Raw genomic sequence first — 19839 nt, 5'->3', positions numbered from 1 at the left:
TAAATTGCTCCCTAAAGTGGTCTCGGAATTTCATCTCAACCAGTCCATTGTTCTTTCAGTGTTTTTTCCAAAGCCTCATTCTCATCCTGGGTAATCAGCTCTTCATACTCTGGACTGTAAACGTGCTTTGGCCTTCGACTTGGAACGCACCAAACCACACAGAACTACTCCTTAACTTTTTGTTTCCTTCGATTCAAATAAGTTGGGCCATCCTATTTCTAAGTGTACCATCTGCAACTGGATGGCGGCTTGTATCTCTTTCTGATATGCCCAGGCTGGATTACCCCTTCACGGTAAAGTCACAGACCATAAAGTCAGAGCAATGGCAGCTTCAGTAGCTTTCCTCAGATCTACACCTATTGAGGAAATTTGTAGAGCTGCTACTTGGTCCTCGGTTCATACCTTCACTTCTCACTATTGTCTGGATACTTTCTCCAGACGGGATGGACAGTTTGGCCAAACAGTATTACAAAATTTATTCTCCTAAATTGCCAACACTCCCACCAACCCATTCTGGTTAGCTTGGAGGTCACCCATATGTGAGAATACCTGCCTGCTTGTCCTGGGATAAAGCACAGTTACTTACCGTAACAGATGTTATCCAGGGACAGCAGGCAGCTATTCTCACATCCCACCCACCTCCCCTGGTTGGCTTCTCTGCTAGCTATCTGAACTGAGGCGACGTGGCCTGCGCTGGGCGGGAAGGCACTCGCGCATGTGCGGTGCGGGCGACTTGAAACTTCGAGTTTCTTCAAGCAAGTCTGCTTGTGAGGTGTCCACATCCGGGCTCCGTCGATGACATCACCCATATGTGAGAATAGCTGCCTGCTGTCCCTGAATAACACCTGTTACGGAAAGTAACTGTGCTAACGAGGTAAGAGTCTACTCTTCCAGTATTATAGAGTGTGTTGTCCTGCCTTATTGCCTTTGATAAAGATCTTTGTGTACCACTGGTAACATGGTACTAAATTACTTTATTTGCTATACTGCTTTTCCCTTGTTTTGCTGCAGGTCGGTTTTGCAATGCAATAATAAATGAGTGAATGACAATAAAAACAGGAGGACAATGTTATAAGAGTTTAGAATTCAAAAGGTTATAATTCGAAAGTGAGAGCCTAAGGAGCTGTGGCCTAGGAAAGCTGCATTAATGTATATTTTCTCCTAATTTCTATGAAAATGATTACAATGAGTTCTGTTTTTTGTTCTTAGCCTTTCCGTGGTTTGCCTTGGATATTGGAGGGACTCTGGTCAAACTTGTTTATTTTGAACCAAAAGACATCACTGCTGAAGAGGAACAAGAGGAAGTTGAGAATCTTAAAAGCATTCGAAAATATTTGACATCAAATGTAGCCTATGGACGCACAGGTATTCGGGATGTACACCTGGAACTGAAAGACCTTACCTTGTGTGGTCGGAAGGGCAATTTGCATTTTATACGTTTCCCTACTTTCGACTTGCCTGCCTTTATTCAGATGAGCCGAGATAAGAACTTCTCAAGTCTCCATACATCTCTATGTGCTACTGGAGGTGGAGCTTATAAGTTTGAAGAAGAATTTCGCACAGTATGCATTTTTATTTACATAAAACTTGAGTAAATTAAAACCTGACTAAAGCACTCCAAATCATTTAAAACTAATGAACTAACTGCTGGTGCAATTCTTCCAATTTTTCAGTGTTTTATAACCAAAATTTTTATTTTTCAGTTCAGAAGTGCTAGTGACAATATTAAGACAGTGTTTAACACTATTGTGAGATCTTGGGAGAAAAAGAACTCCCTGTTGCAGGTTTCACATGAGCTAGCTAGGGAAGTCTCTAGCTTTAGCAATTACAACTGGAAAAGGCTCTGAATATGCATTTTTGTCACTTGTATACTGACTGATTTGTCGTCTCCCCTCCCCCCTGTCCACATGACACACACAGGAAGCTGGAAGTGAATCATAAATTCAAGTTGTTTTTAATTTGTAGAGCTACTTCTGGTGATGCCTGTAGCTAAATAGCATAAGCAGTGGGACTTACATTACATTAACGGGTGCTAGAAAGCAGCCTCCTTTCCCTCTCCCCCTCCAGTTCCTCCCTAACTGTCTCTCCGTAGCCCCCCTTCTGTCTTCCCCCCCTAAGCAAAATGATCTGCCTCTCAACACACCCCTCACACCGAAGCAGCCCCCTTTCCCTCTACCCCTCCAATTCCTCCCTGACAGTGTCTCCGTGGCCCCCCTTCTGTCTCCCCTCCCAAGCAAAGCTGTCTGCCTCCCAGCACACCCTCCTCCCCAAAGCAGACCCCTTTCCCTCTACTCCTCCAATTCCTCCCTGACTGTCTCTCCGTGGCCCCCCATTTTGTCTCCCCCCCCAAGCAAAGATATCTACCTCCCAGCACACCCCTCCCCCAAAGCAGACCCCTTTCCCTCTCCAGCTCCAGTTCCTCCCTGTCTCTCCGTGGCCCCCCTTCTGTCTCCCCCCCAAGCAAAGCTGTGTGCCTCCAAGCACACCCCTCCCCCAAAGCAGGCCCCTTTCCCTCTTCCTCCCTCTTCCTCTTCCTTCTTCCCAGTTCCTCCCTGTCTCTTCGTGGCCCACCCGATTTTATCTTCTCGCGGTCTGGCCAGCTCCCCTAGTCCCTTGCCGCCGCCGCCACCCCCTTCCCTTCCCGCGGTCGACAAACCTCTTGGCTCCAGCAGCGGCCGCAGCACTGTAAACACGCTGCTTCGCAGCCTCTACTGCCCCGATTTGCTCTTCCGTGTCCCTGATGACGTCATCAGAGAAACAGAAGAGCAAATCAAGGCAGTAGAGGCCGCGAAGCAGCGTGTTTACAGTGCTGCGGCCGCTGCTGGAGCCAAGAGATTTGTCGACCGCGGGAAGGGAAGGGAAGGGGGTGGTGGCGGCAGCAAGGGACTAAGGTAGCGGCCAGACCGCGAGAAGAGTAAATCGGGTGGGAGGCTCAACGGGTATTGGGGGGGGAGGGGCGACGACGAAGACTGAGCCCTTGCTTTCTCCCTAGCTCCCAGTGCCCTACCGGTCTGTACACCGCGATCTGGAGAGCAGGGAGTGCAACGGTTGCGGCTGGGAAGCAGTAAGGCTGGGGACTCGCGCATGCGCACGTCTGCAAAGCCACGGATATACATCTCACAGATCAGGGATTTCAGATCACGCAGATCTGAGTGCGCATGCGCGTCTAGCGTTTTATTATATTAGATGTTTTTATTCTTGTATTTGCATTCTGGGCTTTGATGGAGTGCTGTTATGTCGGTAGTGATGTTTTACTCTTGGGGAACTCTGTGCTACTGTGCATTGCAGAATTTGTGCAGAATGGTTTGAAGTCTGCTGTTGCAGTTCAAGTATGGCACACATACTCTGTTTCCCGCTGGCTATCTTCCTCCTTGCGCACACCCTATTTCAGCGTGGCGAAAGAAGGAGCTATTATTCTGGGAGCTGCCTTTTTCCACCAGCCATGGCTGCTGCTGCTTTGGAAGACCTGGAGGTGTCAGGACTCACTGAACTGGTGAGTCAGATTTTTTTTTTTCCAGAAAGCGAATCGATTCACCAATGTGAATCAATTTGAATTGGCGAACGGGCAGCACCACTGCACAGTCGGACAATTAAAGTTACTTTCAGCTGTGCCTGGCCGCCTGGTTGGTTGAGTCTTCTGAGGAGTTCTGCGTTACCAGTGTTCTGCCTTGCATACCAGGGAGGTTTAACTAAATCCTGTTTTATCTTTTCCTTCATAGATGTAACTCCCTGTACTAACTTGGTTGTGTGTGGCAATTGATTAGGAAAAGCTAAATAGGTGTTAGTGTATGTCCTTTACCATGTGTGCTGCCTAAATGTGTATTCCTGTTCTGCTTTTGTCTGGGCTTTGGTATAGGTTTGTCAGAAACCTGGACCGGCATGGCTCCTGTTTTGTCAGTATTCTGGATTTCTGGACTTAGACCAGAGCTCAAAGGGATCTCCCTTTGACAGTATATAATTTTGCTGAAAAAGGAAAAAAAAAAAAGTCTCTGGAAAAAAATGTAAGTGCAAGCACCTGCAGGTTCTGTGTACCTAAAGCAAAGGTATGCATATAAGTTTATTTTGATCACTGGGGCAAAGTCCATAAATAAAGAGTATGTGAGGGAGTGTATAGAACTCTACCACTTCCCCTGCAGAATGCCTCCCCATGGAGTCAATCACAATAATAAAAGAGTCGCACTCCCCCTGCTGGACACTCGCTCAAATGCATGGAGCATAGCCCAAGAAAGCAAAGTTGCTTACCTGTAACAGGTGTTCTCCATAGACAGCAAGGGAATTTAGCCACACTTGATGGTGAAGCCCCTGGACTGAGCCTGTGCCGTGGAACTCTCCCCTAGTACAATAGGACTTTTTTTTTTTTTAACCTACTAGGTATATGCAGCCATCTTGCCTGTGGAGCTCCTCCCCCGAATTTGACAGTATGCTTCTAGCTCATTAGGTTTAAACAATTTTTATTAGTGCAAACAACATGTGGGGATGGAGAGCGGGCAAGTGTGGCTTCATTCCCCTGCTGTCTACGGAGAACACCTGTTAACAGGTGAGCAACTTCACTTTCCCCTGCTGTCTACGGAGGACACCTGTTAACAGGTGAGCAACTTCGCTTTCCGCTGCTGTCTACGGAGGACACCTGTTAACAGGTGAGCAACTTCGCTTTCCCCTGCTGTCTACGGAGGATACCTGTTAACAGGTGAGCAACTTTGCTTTCCCTGATAGACAAGCAGGGTAATGCAGCCCCACTTGATGGTGAGTCACTAGCCTTAACAAGAAAATGGGAGGAGGCAATTCAAAAAACTTTTTTAAAAATTTTGACAGTGGAAACAAATTGCAAAGAACAGATTGACCAAATTGAAACTCTTGTGCTTAACCTTGGTCAAAACAATAATGCTTAGTAAACATATGAACAGAGAGGGGGGGTCACATGATGGCTGGATCCTGAGCGGATGTCTGGGCACAGAGCTCTGCTCCAACTCTCCTAAATTACCCTTTTTTACTGACCCCAACCTGTGTCCAATTTCTCTAACTTCCCTCGGGGATACCCATTGCTCCGGCGGGTCTTTTTGAGCCCTATACAGTGAGTAAACGTATGAACTGAAGACAAAGTTGTTGCTTTGCAGATGTCTTGTATGGGGAGTGCTCTCAAACTTGCAACTGATGAAGCTGTCGTTCATACTTGATGTGACCCCGGAGGAGACATGGAAGCTTTCTTATAAGCAAAAGAGATGCAGTTAGCAATCCAGGATGATATAGTTCATTTAGAAATTGCATGTCCTTGAGTTGCTGTGTTAAAGGAAACAAATAATTGATTGGTGGTACATATAGAAGCAGTCCTGTCCAGGTGGTAAAGCACTTCTCTTTTGCAGTTCAGTGTGTGAAAAGTTTGTTCCGCTGGGGTACTATGCGGAGGAGGAAAGAATAATAGTAAAGAAATGGGTTGATTGATGTGAAAATCTGTGAAGAAACTTTGGATGAGTACGAAGAAGCACCCTTTCGGGAAAAAATTGAAGATATGGTTCATAGATAACCAGTGCCTGCAGTTCACTAACTCTTCTGGAGATTCAAAGGGATCTTTCATCAGCTGGTCCAAAACAATGTTGAGATCCCAGGCTGAAGGTGGTGTACGAAGAGGAGGCTGGAGGTTGATAAGACCTCTTAAAAATTGGGAAACCAGCGGATTTTGAGAAAGAGGTTTCCCATCCAAAAAATGGTGGTAAGCTGATATAGCTGAAAGGTGAAGACGTACAGAGTTGGTCTTAAGATCTGAATTTGATAAATGCAGTAAGTAAGTCAGGATATGATCCATAGGGCAGCGGAATTGGTCTTGATCATGCGATCCTGCCCAGCTGGAAAACAGTTTCCATTTCAACTGATATGACTTCCTGGTAGATGGTTTTCTAGCTGCAAGAAGTATGGTTTTTACTGCTGATGAGACTGGAACATCTGCGAAGAGTGCCTGTTTAATCTCCATGCTGTGAGATGTAGGCTGTGTAGATTGGGATGGAGTAGTTGAGTGTCCTGTTGGAACAAAAGAGACAGATCTCCTAACAGCATTAGGTGTGCATCCAGTAAGGATGGGATACCAGAGGGATGGGATACCAAATCTGTATGGGCCAATGAGGCACTATGAGAATCAGTTGAGCTCTGTCTATGATGGTTTTTTGGAGAACCTTGGAGATGAGAGGAATCGGTGGAAATGTGTACAACAGATTGGAAGTCCATGGAATTGAAAGAGCATCCCTGACGACTGCAAGAGGAGCTGATCGTAGGGAGCAATACTGGGCACACTGAGCATTGTTTGCAGTAGCAAAGAGATCAATCACAGGAGTGTCCCATTGGTGACAAATGGATTGTAGTACCTCCATGTTTTAAGGTCAACTCGTGAGGGTCAAGCTTTCGAATGAGAGAATCGGCTATGACATTCGTTTTCCATGGAATGGATACTGCTTGTATCTCTGTGGAGAGGGAGAGAGCAAAAGTCCATGTACGATGAGCCTCTCTGCAAAGGGGTAGGGATCCTGAACCCCCTTGTTTGTTCTGATAGAACATTGCTACCTGGTTGTCTGTTTGAATTGGAAGTCATGTGTTGTGCACATACCTTCTGAAAGCTCTGAGGGCATAATAAATTGCTTGAAGTTCTAGTAGGTTGATGTGGAAGTGAAGTTCTTTTTCTGACCAGACACCTTGAGTCTGAAGGTGGTCGAGATGCGCTCCCCATACCTTGTTGGAGGCATCTGTAGTCATGGTGAGAACAGGAGGTAGGAGGTGGAAGCTGGAACGGGCATCCCTGTTTGAGGGCTGGAGACCAAATCTACCAGGATAGGGATTCTTTTACCTTGTTTGAAAGTGGAATCAAGGTGTTCGGAGATTGGGAATGTTGATTCCACTTGAATTTGAGTTGCCATTGCAGAGGATGTATGTGTAGTCTAGTATGCGGCACTAGAGGAAGAGATGCTGCCATGTGACCCAAAAGTCATATGTCACATGCTGGAAGAGCGGAAGCTTGTTGCATTTGATGTGCCAGAGTAATGATTGCTTGATGATGTTCTTTTGATAGATAAGCTCATGCAGTGACAGTGTTGAGTTGTGCGCCTATATACTTGAGGCAACGCACAGGTTGTAGGTGTGATTTCTTGAAATTGATCAGAAAACCCAGCATTTGGAAAGAATGTAGAGCTGCTCCTTGGAGTGAGCTACTATGAGCCAGTCGTCGAGATAAGGAAACACCATGTGATGTCATTTCCGGAGGTTGGCTGCTACCACTGCTAGACATTTTGTGAATATGTGTGGTGCTGATGATAGGCCGAAAGGCAAAACTTTGTACTAGTAGTGTTTGTTGAGACACATGAATCTGAAGAATTTCCAGTGGGCAGGATGAATTGGGATGTGTGTGTATGCATCCTTGAGATCCAGGGCGGCTAACCAATCATTTTGGCTGATCAGAGGAAGAATTGTTGACAGAGATATCATGCAAAACTTATCCGTTATGTGAAAAAGGTTCAGTGGACGGAGGTCGAGGATAGGTCGGAGAACTTGTGTCTTCTTGGGAATGAGAGAGAATTTGGAATAGAACCCCTGGAACTGTTCGTGTTGAGGTACTTCCTCGATTGCGTTGTTCTGTAGCAGTGACGCGACCTCCCTGGTCAGCTGCAGAATGTGAAGATGTGGGATGTTGGACGGTGGAGGAAGATGGGAATTGATGTGGTGAGGCCGGAAATTGAGTGAATAGCTTTGAGAGATGATAGTCGGGACCCACTGGTTTGTGGTGACTTTCTGTCATGTGGAGAAAAAATGTTAGCCGACCCCCCCCCCCCCCCATCACCACCACACTGAAAGGAGGTCAAAAACTAGGAGTAGTTTTGAGTGGAGGAAGCTGAGTCGTTGGCTGTTGCTTATGGTCTTGAGGGTGCTGTTTCTGTGACACTGGAAAAGATTGGTTTCTCAATGGAGGAGGGTGAGAGTAGGGAGTAAGACGCCTCCTAGGGTAATATTGCTGGAAAAATTGTTGATAGTACAATTTCCGGAATTACTATACAAGTCCTGGACCTGATGGGCCGCCACGTGAGTGGACTGCTGCGCATGATGGACCTCTGGTCTGACCCAGCAGAGGCATTACTTATGTTCTTATGTACTTATGTTCTAAAGAAGAAGAAGGCTTACGGTAAGGTTGCAGATGATCTTGAGCATGTGCAGATAGCTTTCACATAGCTGTAGAATCTTTCTTAAGTTGCCAGACTGTAGCTTTAACTTACTCATCAAACAGACTATCTCCCACAAATGGAGCATCTGCCAGTCTATCATGAAGACCTTATGAATGCTGACTCTGCTCCCATGGAGTAGTGTGGAAGTTATTGTACATTGTGACCAGGTGTTTGTTCAACCTTGTATTTCGCCTCCAGGCGTCTGCAGTAAGTAGAGACGGACTGGGGTTTCATCCAATTACCTAATTGTAAGTCTTGGAGTGACACCATTCCCTTTGAAGGAGTTTTATAAGACTGCAGGATCGTCTGGAAATCCTTCTTATCAGCTGGAGTGACAGCTTGAGAAAGGCGAAGAAGGTTGGAGACCTTTTGAAGAAATTTAGGATACGAGTAGTCATCCCCTTGGTCTGGTTGCAGTGTAGGCTGAACAGGAGAGGTAGGATCTGCAGCCACAGTGGTGGCATCAGAAGAATTGACCCAGTCATGTGAAAGGAAGACTGCTGCTGAGGAGAAGGACAGAGCAAAGTACAAGTGGACTAGAGAAGATTTGTGGGTTACCAAGAGGGTCTGGACAACAGACATCTGAAGATACACACTGGTCTGTCTGAAGAAGAGACTGCTGGACTATCATTGAAAGTGCTGAAGAAGGAGTGATGTTCTGAGAAAGAGAGGATCTGTCTCTTATTAAATCCTGTAACAGTGAGAAGAAATCCTGAAGAGTCCCCTTAGGTGGTTGAGAAACAGATGCTGATGTGATTTGTGACAGCTGCCTGTTTAGGTGAGGAAATTTCCCTCAGCCACAGTGGGAGGAGAAATAGCCCTCTTTCTTGCAGTTGAAGATGATTGGGACTTTGAAGACAAACCTGCATACTGCATGTCTGTAGCTCAAGATGACTGCTGTTCAACTACAGAACTCACTGTTCGTTGAGCTTTACTTGCATGTCTGTAGCTCAAGATGACTGCTGTTCAACTACAGAACTCACTATACGATTTACTCTTAAGAAGCAAAGACACAGGCTGTGATTTAAAGCTGTGACTTACTGTGAAAAGTAGTGAGGAGGCAGCCTTTTCAACCTTTGTTGTTTTCTTTTTTTAATTTCCCGCTGCAGCCGCCGCCTTTTTGTCTGACGGCTGCAGCAAGGAAGACGTGCCTGTCTCCGGCGGTGCTTTTAGTGAGCCCTGAGGAGGAGTGACAGATATAAGCAGCCTCGGTGAGCTTCCAGTGGTGGGAAGTGGAACCGGGATAAAGCTGCAGTCCATCAGTCCGACTTCACGGTATTTAAACCGCCGACTATAAGGAGACAGCTGCCGTGATTGAACTGTTAATAATGCTGTATTCTGGTGCTTGTGAAGGATTCCTTTCTGAGAGGAAAGTCCGGTTTTACTTTTTTACAACTTCTTTGGGGTTTTTTTGTTTTTGTTTTTTTTCAGCGCCGATCCTAGCAGATGAATCACTTAGTTCTTGAAGGTGTTTTTTGAGTTCGATATCAGTTTTTGTTATGTGTTTAGTCAGGCAAGGTAAAGGGGAGAGAACAACCTGCTTAGGCTGGAAGGAAAAAAGAACTGTCAAACTCGGGGGTGGAGCTCCACAGGCAAGGTGTCTGCACATGCCCAGTAAGGTAAAAAAAAAAATCCTACTGTACTGGGGGAGAGTTCCACAGCACAGGCTCAGTCCAGGGACTTCTCCATCATGTGGGACTGCATTACCCTGCTTGTCTTATTGGAGAATATACTTTTACTCTAGAAAGGGAGAAGGGGAGAGAAGGAGGTACACAGGAAGCAACTCAGGAACAAAAAGGGCAGGGCTAGAGAAAGAGAGCCCTGGGGAGGAAAACAAGAGAGGGAGTTCTGACTGCAGACCTTGCTGTTTCCCTGCAGAGCTGACTGAAGAAACCAGAAAAAATCTAAAGGTTGGAAGTTTTATTTTTACTGCCATCTTATTTGATGTCTTGGTCCCCTGCTCCTCTTACTATTACTGGAGTAGAATGTGTGCCAGGAGGGCGGGGGATAGGTGGGTTCCAGTTAGAAGATGAACAGAATGTATCTGTTGGGGGATGGGGAGGAGGAGGATTGCTTAAAAAGATGGGAGTGTGTGCCATGGGAAAGAGGTAATAAAGGACTGTAGGAAGGTGCATGAGGTTATGTATGACATGGGGGAGGGTTGGAGCATGATGGGTGAGAGGGGGCTGGAGAAAGATAAATGGTGTGTGTGTCATGGGGAGGAGAAAGATCTTGGGGGGTGGACAAAACAGAGGTTTTGCTGGGAATTGGGGGAGATTATAGGGAAGGTAGTAAAGACTGAGGATGCTGGAGGGTGCAGAACAAGTAAACAGAAAGAGGGGAAGGAGTGGGAGGAAAAATTGGAGGTTTTCTTAGTCTTAGCTCACCATTCTGCACAAATGAGTTATTCCTTCATACTAGCAGGTGGAATTAGAGAAAGACCAAGTTCTACCAGTGACATCACTAGTCATAAGAAGTCCATATTTTTCCTCTACATAAAATATCCTCTGCACACAAGGACCTCTGCTAATGAAAAGTGAATCTAAAAGCCACATATCTCATGTTATATCTCCACAGACAGGCTAATTTCTAAGGCGCTTATCATCCCAAATTTACAGTCTTAAATTCTTGTTAAATTTTACATAAGAACATAAGAGTTGCCATACTGGAACAGACAGAAGGTCCATCAAGCCCATTATCCCATTTCTAACAGTGATCAACCTGAGTCGCAAGTACATGGCAAGATCCGAAAGAGTAAAACAGATGTTTCAGTGCAACAGGTGAGACATTCTAGACCAATGGGTTATTTCCCTTTAGCCAATGCTGCAGAAGGAAAGAATGTCTTGCCTATCTACTGGAAAAGAGCTTACCAGGGTAAGTACATAATCTACTGGAAAAGAGCTTACCAGGGTAAGTACATAATCTCTTTTTATGCTTCTTATCCCTGGACAACCAGGCAGCATATTCTCACAGATGGGTCATGTCCTCTACGGAGCCCGTTATGGACAGTGCAAGTGTACTGTCAACTTTAACTTCCTAGAAGTTTCAAGACATGTGCAGTGCCTTCCTGCCCGACCCTGGCTCACAGGACCATCTTTGTTTTCCACGGAGCTAAGATGTGTGCTGTTGGAGTTTCTCCAATTGCGCTACTTTTTTAAATTTTTGTACATTCCTGCATCAATTTTCATTATTTTCTTCTTTTTTTTTTTTTACCGTATTTCTCCCATGTATAGGCCAGAAAAAATGCCTACATGAGTTTTAAAACTGGTAGATAAGCCGCCCCATTGTATTAGCTGCGGCTTATCTACCAGTAACTGGGGCGGCCTTTACAGTGTTTAAAAATCATCCCCCCACCGTCTCTCACTCCCCTTACCTCCCTCGCTGGTGGTGGTCACCTTGAATCACGCCGCCAGCATTGCAGAGCAGGAGCAATCTTTGCGTCTGCAGGCCGGCCCCCCACTGCTTCATATATGGCTTTGCCATTGCGAGAACTGACAGCAAAGCCATACAGGAAGCAGCGTTGTGCCGGCCTGCAGATGCAAAGATCGCTCCTGCTCTGCAACACTGGCGGCGTGATTCGAGGAGACTGCCACCAGCGATGGAGGTGGGGCCGGCCTGCAGGCAAAGATTGCTCCTGTTCTGCAATGCTGACAGCGTGATTTCAGGAGGCCGCCGCCAGTGAAAGAGGTAAGAGAGGGTGGGGGGATGATTTTAAAATCTTGTATAGGCCGCCCCAGATATGCAAGCTGCACCCACTGTTCCAGCTTGCAAAACTCATATATGGGGAAATACAGTACTTGATTTTCCCGGAGTTTTGTTTAAAAATTTTTCATTTTTGGGCCGTCAGTCCTCCAGGCAGTTTTCCAGCTGGCAGCATCAATTTTTATTTATTTATTTTTTTTAATCCCAAATTTACTTGATCTTCAGAGGAAAAATAACATAACAATAAATTTATATACTGCAATATCTTGTAGATCTATGTGATTTACAACAAAAATTAAACTAAAACACAGCGAAGAGTAGGCAGAATATTACAAAAATTTGGCAGATAAGACTTCAAAAATTTCCTAATATGTAAATATGAAGAGTCAAGAATCAGACGATTGAACTCTTTGTTCCTAATTGCAGCTTGGTAAGAAAATATCTTTTATGTGTATAACCATTAACAGTGGGAAATATGAACAATGCAAAAATATGCGCAGAGCATCTTGGATTAGCAAATACAAAATGATCAATGAGAGAATTTGCAGGAAGGCCATGCAACACCTTATAACAAATGCATTTAAATTTAAAAACCACTCTAGCCTCAATAGGAAGCCAGTGTAACCTATGATAATAAGGCATCACATGGTCTGATTTCTTGAAATTAAAAATTGGGCAAACAGCAGTGTTTTGAATGATATGCAAGTTCTGTAAATTGTTTTGATAGTCTGCAAAACAAGCAATATTACAGTAGACTAAAGAACTTAAAATTAAGGACTAAACCAGTAATGTGAATGAGGCCATATCAAAATATGATCTAATAGTTCTCAGTTTCCCTCTCCTGACAATGCGTGTGAAGCTGTGGGGGGTTCTGAGGTCTCAGTCCAGCTTTGGTCCAACTGGCAGCCCAATGATTGCAGTGGTACTAAAGGTTGCAGCAGCGGCTTCCTTCATTGCACACCCATGTCATACTAGATCACGTAAGATTCCCGCAACAAATGACGGCACTTATCCTGGTTGTTAATGTTGTGGGTGAATTAATTAGTAGATGCTCTATATCAGTGGTTCCCAACCCTGTCCTGGAGGAACACCAGGCCAATTGGGTTTTCAGGCTAGCCCTAATGAATATGCATGAAGCAAATTTGCATGCCTATCACTTCCATCATATGCAAATCTCTCTCATGCATATTCATTAGGGCTAGCCTGAAAACCCGATTGGCCTGGTGTTCCTCCAGGACAGGGTTGGGAATCACTGCTCTATATGACACATGTAGGGGCATGAGTAAGGTTTCTGTTTATTCTTTCTCTGCCCGTAGAATGTTTTGGATCAAACGATGGGTGGCTAAGTTGGCTTCCAAAGCCACTTTGAGCAGACTTCCCTTTAAAGGGACAGATGATCTTATGGCCAGTGTGATAGATCATTGCTCTAAGCCCTTCCAGATCCGAGGGGGTCAGGCCATGGTAAATTTGTGACTATTGGCGGTTTCTTCAGTACTCAGGAGGGTCCACTAGGTCAGGAGCTGTACTTCTGCGGATAGGCCAGCGGTTGTCAGATTATTGGGAGGCTCTGCCACAGATTTGCTTGGACTGCTGGGTACTAGACATCAATCGAGTGGGATACAACCTCAAATTCTTTTGTCATCTGGTGGACTTCTTTGTGGACCATCTGGCTAATCAGCTAGAGCGAGCAGCCAAGGTTTGAGCGATGATGAAACGGCTCTCAGATATTCAAGCCGTAGAGCTCATATCAGTCAAAGAATCGGGCTTGAGCAGATGTTCTATATACTTAATAAGTCCCATGAAAAACTCAAGACTGGTGATCAATCATAGCTTTGAAGTTAGTCAGTGCTGAAGGTGCCCCGATTCTGCATGGAGACCGTTCATTTGGTCATTGTGGCAGTGGCCCCAGAGGAATTTCTAGTCTCTTTGGATTTAATGGAGGCCTACTTAGATATTCCTATTTATTTATTTAAAAAATTTATAGTCCGCATATCCGACAATTCTATGTGGATTACAGAAAAACATATATAATAAAAACACGACCACATACACAGACTATTCAATATAAAACAACAAACCTATTGCGGATTGAAACTAAAAATCATTAAAACTATGCTGCTTAACGCTTTGCACTGACCTTTACATTCATATCCTTTGAGGAATGACTAAAAGAACATGCGCTTAGTTAATGTGAAAAAGTGCGTGTAAATAATGCAGTTTTTAATCCCTTCCTGAACTTTAATACGATAGGAGCTTGCGTTGGGTCCAGGGGTAGCTCATTCCAACAGATAGGGCCCTGAACTGTAAACATTGTACTACGATAGCCAGATAGTTTCACATCTCTTATTGAGGGCACATCCAAACTGGATCACAGGAAGTTCTTGAGATTACCATGTAATGGGGAGACATTCCAGTCTTCAGCACTTTCCTTCAGTCTGGTAACAGCACCTTCACCAAGGTGATGGTCATGGTAGTTGCACATCGCCTCAAGGTAGGGATCCAGGTGCTTCTGTGCCTGGATGATTGGCTGATCAGAGCTCCGTTTATGACCAATGGAGAAAAAGCAGTGGAACAGTTGTTGCAAGACCAGAGTTAGATTATCAATTTCCAGAAAAGCCACCTGGAGCCGGCCCAATCCCTAGAGTTCTTGGGAATCTGTTTCATCATGGCAGAGGACCATGTTTTCCTTCAGAGCCACGCAAACTGAAGCTCACCCGCCAGATGTCGGCTCTCTGGGCAATGCTAGCTCCTATCTCTATGTGCTAAGTTTGATGATAGCAACCATAGAGATTGTACCTTGGGCAAAAGCTTATATGCGCCCTCTTCTGGAAATGTTATTGTCCCACTGGTCCCTGCAGATGGATTCAGTCCAGATTCTGATGTCTGGACAGTGACGACACATCATAGTTTACGTTGGTGGCTCCAACCTGAGGGATGCCACTTCACATATCCTCTTGGTGATCTGATGAAAATTGCCATCTTGTATGGCTGGGGGGCTCATTTCAAGAGTCATCTAGCCAAGGATGCTGGTTGCCCTCTCGGAGGTCTAGAAACCAACTGGAACTGCAAGCCATTCATCTGAGACTGCTGTTATTGAAGAACTTCCTGTATGGCACGGGAAGCAAGAAATTTCAAACCATTCTTCAGATATGTTAAAGGGAAGCAGCCGGCTAGAGAGGAAGTGGGATTGCTGGACGACGGAGACAGGAAGGGAGTGGTGAAGGAGGAGAAGGTAGTGGCAGAAAGGCTTAACATGTTCTTCTCGTCTGTATTTACAAACGAAAACACGTCCAACATACCGGAACCTGAGCAATTCTTCAACGGAAGTCAGGCAGAAAAATTAACATCCATAGAAGTGAGCCTTGAGGACGTTCGTAGGCAGATAGAAAAACTAAAAACTGACAAATCCCCGGGTCCGGATGGCATACATCCTAGGGTTCTGAAGGAATTAAAGGAGGAGATAGCGGAACTACTGCAGCAAATTTGCAACTTATCCCTGAAAACAGGCGAGATCCCGGAAGATAGCCAACGTTACGCCCATCTTTAAAAAGGGATCAAGAGGTGACCCGGGAAACTACAGGCCGGTGAGCCTGACTTCAGTTCCGGGGAAAATGGCAGAAGCACTGATAAAAGAAAACATCGATCAACATTTTGAAAAACATGAACTTCTGATAACCAGCCAACATGGTTTCTGCAAAAGAAGATCGTGCCTAACAAACTTATTGCACTTCTTCGAAGGGATCAACAAACGGATGGACAAAGAAGACCCCATAGACATCATATATCTAGATTTCCAAAAAGCCTTTGACAAGGTGCCCCATGAACGTCTACTCCGGAAACTGAAGAACCATGGGGTGGAAGGAGACGTACATAGATGGATCAGAAACTGGTTGGAGGGTAGAAAACAAAGGGTAGGAGTGAAGGGTCACTACTCCGACTGGAGGAGGGTCACGAGTGGTGTCCCGCATGGGCTCGGTGCTCAGGCCGCTGCTATTTAATATCTTCATAAATGATCTAGAAACAGGGACGAAGTGCGAGATAATAAAATTTGCGGACGACACCAAACTATTTAATGGAGCTCGGACTACAGAGGACTGTGAAGAATTGCAAAGGGACTTGAACAAACTAGAAGAATGGGCGGCGAAATGGCAGATGAAGTTCAACATTGAGAAATGTAAAGTATTACATGTGGGGAGCAGAAACTCGAGGTACAACTATACAATGGGAGGGATGTTATTGAATAAGAGTACCCAGGAAAGGGACTTGGGGGTAATGGTGGACATGACAATGAAGCCGTCGGCACAGTGTGCAGCGGCCGCTAAGAGAGCGAATAGAATGCTTGGTATAATCAAAAAGGGTATTACAGCCAGAACGAAAGAAGTTATCCTGCCGTTGTATCGGGTAATGGTGCGTCTGCATTTGGAGTACTGCGTCCAATATTGGTCGCCGTACCTTAAGAAGGATATGGCGTTAGTCGAGAGGGTTCAGAGGAGAGCGACACGTCTGATAAAAGGTATGGAAAACATGTCATATTCTGAGAGATTGGAGAAGCTGGGTCTCTTTTCCCTGGAGAAGAGGAGACTTAGAGGAGATATGATAGAGACTTAAAAGATCATGAAGGGCATAGAGAGAGTAAAGAGGGACAGATTCTTCAAACTTTCTAATAACAAAAGAACAAGAGGGCATTCAGAAAAGCTGATAGGAGACAGATTCAAAACAAATGCTAGGAAGTTCTTCTTTCCCCAACGTGTGGTGGACACCTGGAATGCGCTTCCAGAAGACGTAATAGGGCAGAGTACGGTACTGGGGTTCAAGAAAGGATTGGATAAATTCCTACTGGAAATGGGGATAGAGGGGTATAGATAGAAGGTTACTACACAGGTCCTGGACCTGTTGGGCCACCGCGTGAGCGGACTGCTGGGCATGATGGACCTCGGGTCTGACCCAGCAGAGGCATTTCTTATGTTCTTATGTTCTCTGACAATGCCACAACAGTGACTTAAATCAATTGGCAGAGAGGCACCAAGAGTGCTCCACTGTGACTTGAAGCCTAGTTGTTAGGCAGAAGTCTACCTGCAGGCTGTTTTAGCAGCACATGAGTGGGAGTGGACAGTGTTCAGGCCAACTAACTCAGCCGGCAGACGCTGGACCCAGGGGAGTGGTTGTTGTCCTGGAAGGCCTTTGACAGCATTGTTTCAAGTTTTATTAAAATTTTGATGTATCGCAATTTCATAAATTCAAAGTGATTTACAATTAAAAACGGGGTCTCAGTTACTAAAACAAACAATACAGACTTATACATAGGGGAAGTGGGGAGAACTACAATAAGCAGTGTTCTCCCTAGGGCCTTTTAGCCGGGCGGTCCTCCTGGGTAATTTAGATGATCGCCCGGCTATCATCCGCTCGTGAATTCTGCTGCTGCTGCTGCTGCTCAACATTTTTAAAAAAACCCGGCTTGGAGATTTCTCGCCTTAGTCCGTAGCGAACTTATGCTCCAGGGCTTTAATGTGTGTGTTCCGGCTTCCCTCCGAAACCGGAAGTTATGTCCGGGGGGGGGGGGGAAGAGAAGGAAAGCTGACACGCACATGTTAAGAGCCCCGAAGCATGCGTTCGCTACGGGCTTAGGCGGGTCAGTGAAGCTTACAATTTGCTCTTCTTGCTGCTGGGTCCTGCCTACTTTCTGTTTCCACGAAAGCAGGACCCGGCAGCATTTCTCCCAATAGGTCGATTGCCTTCTTCTCCCCGACGTCAATTCTGCAGTCAAAGAGGAAGTTCTGGCCAGCCAATCCCTGCCTGGCTGGGCCGGAACTTCCTTTCCGATGGCAGAATTGATGTCGGGGAGAGGAATGCTGGTCGGCCCGAAGCAGGGAGAGCTTGGGGCGGTGGTGGCGGCTTGGGGGCCTGTTCCCCGATGGCAGTGGCAGTTGCTTTGGGGAGGGCAGGGAGAAAGAAAGAAAAAGGGCAGAAAGGGAGACAGAAGGAAAGAAGAGAAACAGAAAAAAGAAAGGGCATGAAGAGAGAAAGAAAGGGCAGGGAGACAGGAAGAAAAAGTTAGGGGAGGAAATGAGGTCTGGAGGAGAGGAAGCAATACAGGCTGAAAGAAGGGAAGAAAGATTGGATGCACAGTCAGAAGAAGAAAGTGCAACCAGAGACTCATGAAATCACCAGACAACAAGGTAGGAAAAATGATTTTATTTTAAATTTAGTGATCAAAATGTGTCTGAACTTATATCTGCTGTCTATATTTTACACTATAGTCCCCTTTTACTAAACCACAATAGAGGTTTTTAGCGCAGGGAGACCTATGAGCGTCAAGAGCAGTGCTGGGAATTCAGCGCAGCTCCCTGCACTAAAAACTGCTATCATGGTTTAGTAAAAAGGGAGGGGGTATATTTGTCTATTTTTGTATGGTTGTTACTGAGGTGACAGTGCATAGAGCCATCTGCTTTGACCTCTTTGAAAAACCCCGGGAATAGGAATGATAATTAACATTTTCTCTGCGTACAGTGTGCTTTGTGTTTTTTTAAATTTTATTGTTGGTAGATCATTTTGACTTGGTCATTTTAAAAGTAGCTCGCAAGCCCAAAAAGTGTGGGCACCCCTGCTCTAGAACATCGCTCCTAAGTTTTATCAAGTGGTGCAGTGAGGAGCCAGCACTTTACATCTTATCACCTCATTCTTTCTTTTTTCTCCTCATGTATAGCACGGTTCTTTATTCTAAGCAGCTCTGGCACTAACAATACTACGGGTGCCTTATGCTACTTTCACTACCACTTGCAGTCAGGTTCGGCATTTTATCATGGTTTTGGTTTTTTATTTAGTTTTTCACCAGTATTTTCATTATTCATTAAAGCAGCCTTTTTTAACAGCCCGATGCCCCTCCCCTATCGGTCTGCATTCAATCCACTGCCGACACTTTTTTGACGCCTTTTTCAACGGATCAAATATCATAGCCCCACTGTTGCGTGTTCACATTTATTCTATGTACGAGTTTATCTCATCAGTGCAGAGATGTTTTTAGTAAGTCCATTTTACTCTCCCTTTTTTTACTTTCCCGAGTGCTGTGGTTTTATTCTTTGGTTTTAATAGAAGCTCATTTTAACAATAATTTAGATCTTTCCCAGGTTTCACTTTTCATCTACCCGGTTGGCTTGTCTTTCTGGCGGGAAGAGTCTTGGATTTGCAGGTACTCTTGTGCAGAGGCTGGGGTCTCTGCGCCCAATACCTTCTTTTTTTTAATCAAAAGTAGTTGTGTCCTTCCAGGTAAATCAGAAAATCTGGCTACCTGCATTCCATCCCATGACTGAAAAAATGTCTTTTTTATTTTTTTTTTTTTTAATTGCATTGCTGGATGTTAGGAGTGTTCGGCTCTGTTACCTTGAGGCTATGACTGATTTTTATCTCTTGGTTCATCTTTTTGTTCTCACCAGTCCTAGTCAGCTGGGAAGGTCAGCTTCTTAAACTTCTATTTCCAGCTGGTGATTTCATCTGCATATATTGGCTGTAGTAAGCTGCCACCAATCTCTTTGAGGGCGCATTCCAGTAGGAAGTGTGGCTTCATGCGCAGAGTCCCAGGCAGTACTGTCCAAGGAGATTTGTAGGGCAACTACATGGTCCACTCTCCATACTTTTTTGAAGTTTTATAGAGTGGATGTGGGGGCACAAAGGGATGCCACATTTGGGTCTTCGGTGCTCACGGCATGCTCATCTGCCCTGTCCTAGAACTCGGGGGACTGCTTTGGTATGTCCCATTGGTCAAGACTGATGTGTCTTTTGCACCAGAAGGAAAGATTAGGTTCTTATTTCAGGAAGAAAGGCACATCAGTCAATTACCAATTTTGCCTGCCTACTGTCTCTAGACAGGTATGGGTTTCCAAAGGTTGGGATTTTCTCCTGTCAGAATCTGAAGAGTAAAGGACACCTCTGTTGTTAAGAGGCAAGT

At 45.2% G+C, this 19839-nt stretch overlaps 1 protein-coding gene across 2 annotated transcripts in view; it reads left to right on the top strand.

Annotated features, from left to right (window-relative positions):
* LOC117364080 (pantothenate kinase 3-like) overlaps positions 1 to 19839 on the top strand; it is a 146145-nt gene that overhangs the window by 37288 nt on the left and 89018 nt on the right. For both annotated transcript variants that reach the window (XM_033952899.1, XM_033952890.1), the window contains exon 2: positions 1210 to 1562. In XM_033952899.1, coding sequence (XP_033808790.1) covers positions 1210 to 1562 — 353 coding nt within the window. The remainder of the gene's footprint in view (positions 1 to 1209; positions 1563 to 19839) is intronic.

Source organism: Geotrypetes seraphini, chromosome 1, assembly GCF_902459505.1.
Source record: "Geotrypetes seraphini chromosome 1, aGeoSer1.1, whole genome shotgun sequence".
In the NCBI taxonomy this organism is placed as follows: Eukaryota; Metazoa; Chordata; class Amphibia; order Gymnophiona; family Dermophiidae; genus Geotrypetes; species Geotrypetes seraphini.
Note: the sequence above shows the minus strand (reverse complement) of the source record. Positions and strands in the feature narration are given on the sequence as shown.